The following is a 3,715-nucleotide window of genomic DNA, read 5'->3' as shown; positions in this document are numbered from 1 at the left end:
TTGCGCGCCCGCGATTCGCGCGTCTGACGCCAAGCTTATGCAGAAGATTGGCGTAAATTTTGTACTGAATTAACAAATAAAATATCAGTGCACTGGATTTGCGTTTGTTTTTTGCTTTACGTTGTGCACTTATGCCCTGGCACTGTTGATATGGTCCGCCCTGTCGAATTGGAGGTGCACGACTGTACTGTACATGTAGTATATATGATACTTGTACAGTACTGCACCCCGTTTTCGCGGGGGTGGACCATATAGGATTTGCAAATAAATTAGATTTTAGCTTACAAGCGATAGCTCTTTTTGATTCAGTCCGGAAGTTTATCAAAGTTCCAAGGGCTCGAAAACGGGGTGCAGTACTGTACACGACGTTGGTGAATGTATGTGATTACTGAATCCAACCAGCTTCACTTTCGCCTCCACGTCACAACTGAAAAAGATCTCGAAGGCAACACGACCAACACTCTGCCATGAGCGACTACAAGAAGACCGTGACCGCCGCTGGCGCTGCTCTGCTCTCGGAGCTGCCACAGCGCGTGGCGCAGGTGCAGGCGCTGCTGGAGCAGCACGCGGGCGAACGCACGCCTTCCAAGCTACGCACCAAGTTCGCGCAGGCGGTGCTGGCGGCTCCGGCCGCTGTGAGCTCCAACGGCGAAGTGCAGGCTCTGCTGACGGTTGTGGGGGATGAGGTGGCACAGCTCATCAGTACCATTCAGCAGCTGCAGGTTTGGATCCAAGTGCAGGTGCCTAAGGTCGAGGACGGCAACAATTTCGGCGTGGAGGTGCAAAAGTACGCGTTTGTGCACCTTAAAGAGGCGCTCGAGAGGTGGCAGAAGACGTGGGACTCGATGGCCGACTACAGCTCGGCGCGCGCCACGGCGGTGGAGAAACTCAACGCTAAGGCTAGTTCCGAGACCAGCACGACGACCACTGTCACCTCCTCGAAGGGCGGCAAGGACGGCGATGAGGAGAAGAGCGTCACAGCTAAGGTGGAGAAACAGAGCAATGCTGGCACCAAGGCGCCCGAGGACGCTATCGCCGCCGTCGTGGAAATCGATATCAAGTGGTACTTTAACCTCGCACGCGCCCTCGAGGGCGTACGCGACCAATATGCCGTCACGGAGGACGTAATTTCCAAGAACAAGGAGAAGATCGAGTTGCCGCGCGGAAAGAACGACCGCGCCGGATTCAACATGTTCTAGACGTACCAAGAAGACAAAGATACACTAGACGGTGGCTGGATTTTAGTAGGGCCTGGCCTGTTGTGAGCTGAAAGGAAAATGTTGCGTGATCTGGACGTAGCACTGGATCGCTAGTTGGCAAGCAAAGGAGGACTGAGAAACGCTACCGCTTCGTAATCTAAATGAGGCATAAGAACTTCGTGTGACGCAGTGACGCCCAGCTTAAAATCGTCTCGTTTTGCTGTCCTTGCTAACTATTCTTGGTGATGAGGCTGCTTGCTCGTTTCTTTATTTTATGGTCAATAGATTGTCCGCAACTTCATTGCCACTCGTCACGTCGAGTGCACCGGTGAATGAATTATGTCGACAGCACCTTCGCCCAGGAAACCTAATGCTGAGAATTGCGAGTCGATGCTGCGGTTCCATCCTCGTGGTCCGCCACCGGTGCATTTGAACCACACAACCCCGCAACCTGCGGCATTAGCGGGTTACCCCTTGGTATCAGCTCGGCATCGCCCACGAATGTCACCTCGCCAGGTAAAACTTCAACGCATGGAGCCTTCGCCCTCATACACCATTGCTATACCGCTACGTGACCAGGTATCGACCAATTTTCGCCACGAGCTCTTCCAATTTCACCAAATTCTTAGAGATGTCATCGAGGCAAAACATCCAGATCAACTACAACACGTCAACCCTCAGCCGTCTACTGGGATTTTTCGGGATCGACGCGTACTCGAACTGCTGACAAGCAATATTAATTTTTAAATGTTTTTTATTAAAATTAAAATTATTTATAATTTTTAATTTTTTTTTTAATAAATAAGGTAAAATATCTGTAATTTTAAAAAATGAAGTTGATTTTGATTGATTTTTACTTATTAAAAACTTATAAATATTTCTATATATTATAGAATCTTTACGTTGTTCGGTATTTAAGTTTAAAATTTGATCATTTTTTTGAATTAAACCTTCTAAATTAATATACATTCCATTTTTTTCTAAAAAAGTTAATCCAGGTAAAATTAAATTAGAATTTTGTGCATCTTTTGTAAAATGATGTCCTTGATAAATAATAAAATTATTTTTAGACATTTTTAATTTATTTTGTAAATTTGTATTAAATAAATAATATAAATTAAAATTATTTAATGAATTTCGTGGTTTTGGGAAAGTAATTTCCAAAAAATTAATTAAAGAAGTTTGTGAATTAAAAAAATTAATATTATTATTAATAAATGATAAATTTTTTAATTTTGAAAAAATAAACGATCCATTTTTTTGATTTATAATATTTTCACCTAAAATAATTAAAGGTTTTTTTGCTTTTTTTAAATCTTTACAAAATAAATGTTTTCCTAATATAATATTTATCAAGGTTTTAAAAGTTAATCCTAAATGTTTTATAGGGTAAGTGAAATTAGTTTTATTACCTATATAAGCTATTTTAAAATTCCCTTTTTTTAAACGATTTATTAGATGAATATTTAAAATAGAACCTTCTTTACGAATATCACTACCAATTATTAAACAAAGATCAGATTCTTCAATAGATTTTAAAGTATTATTAAATAAAAAATTTGAAGTTAAATCTGAATTAATTTTAAAATTTTGATTATTTAAAAAACGTTCATAATTTATATTTAAAATTCCTAATTTATTTAAATTTTTTTTTAATAAAAAAAGTGATTCTAAATCAGTTAAATCACCAATAATACCTTTAATTTTAGAACTATCAGTAGTTATTAATTTTTTATTAATTATATTTAAAGCTTCTAACCATGAAATTTTATGAAAATTATTTTCATCATCTTTTAATAATGGATATTTTAATCGTTGATACTTTAAACTATCGAAAAAATATCTTGTCTTATTTGAAATCCATTCTTTATTAATATTAAAGTTAGTTTTAGGTAAAATACGTACAATTTCATTATTAAAAATATCAATTTTAATATTTGAACCTATACTATCTAAAATATCAACACCTTCTTTTTTTTTTAATTCCCATGAACGTGCTTTAAATGTATAAGGTTTTGACGTTAAAGCACCTACAGGACATAAATCAACTAAATTACCAGAAAATTCTGAATTAAAAATTTTTGGATAATAAAAATTAATTTCTGTTTTATTACCACGACCTGTAGTTCCTAAATCATCAATTCCACAAATTTCATTTGCAAAACGAACACAACGTGTACAATGTATACATCTAGTCATAATAGTTTTAATAAAAGGACCACAGTATTTATCTTCTACACCGCGTTTTTTAAAAAAAAAACGACTACGATCAGAACCAAAAATCATAGTTTGATCCTGTAGATCACATTCAGAAGCTTGATCACATATAGGGCAATCTAAAGGATGGTTTATTAGGAGAAATTTCTCACACGACTTTCACGGTGCTTTTTGGACTAAAGGGGAATCAGTTAAATAATTTTCCATATTAGGCGATTTAGAGGCGTAGCACAATGATGTTACTGGGTTTAGGGTAAATTCTCCAATTCCAACTAAAACACTTCCTAACAATTTTCCTG

The 3,715-nt window shown here is 37.6% G+C and overlaps 1 protein-coding gene across 1 annotated transcript; it reads left to right on the top strand.

Moving 5' to 3' along the window:
* Positions 1-437: 437 nt before the first annotated feature.
* Positions 438-1,392, top strand: PITG_22200 (uncharacterized protein; the record flags this gene model as incomplete). Its single annotated transcript, XM_002909891.1, has 1 exon — positions 438-1,392. One exon carries the CDS (start codon positions 468-470, stop codon positions 1,197-1,199), a length of 732 nt encoding a protein of 243 aa, XP_002909937.1.
* Positions 1,393-3,715: the final 2,323 nt, after the last annotated feature.

The sequence above is a fragment of the Phytophthora infestans genome, genomic scaffold, assembly GCF_000142945.1.
Source record: "Phytophthora infestans T30-4 supercont1.1661 genomic scaffold, whole genome shotgun sequence".
Lineage (NCBI taxonomy): Eukaryota > Oomycota > Peronosporomycetes > Peronosporales > Peronosporaceae > Phytophthora > Phytophthora infestans.
The sequence above is the reverse complement of the archived record's forward strand: the minus strand, read 5'-3'. Positions and strand labels throughout refer to the sequence as shown.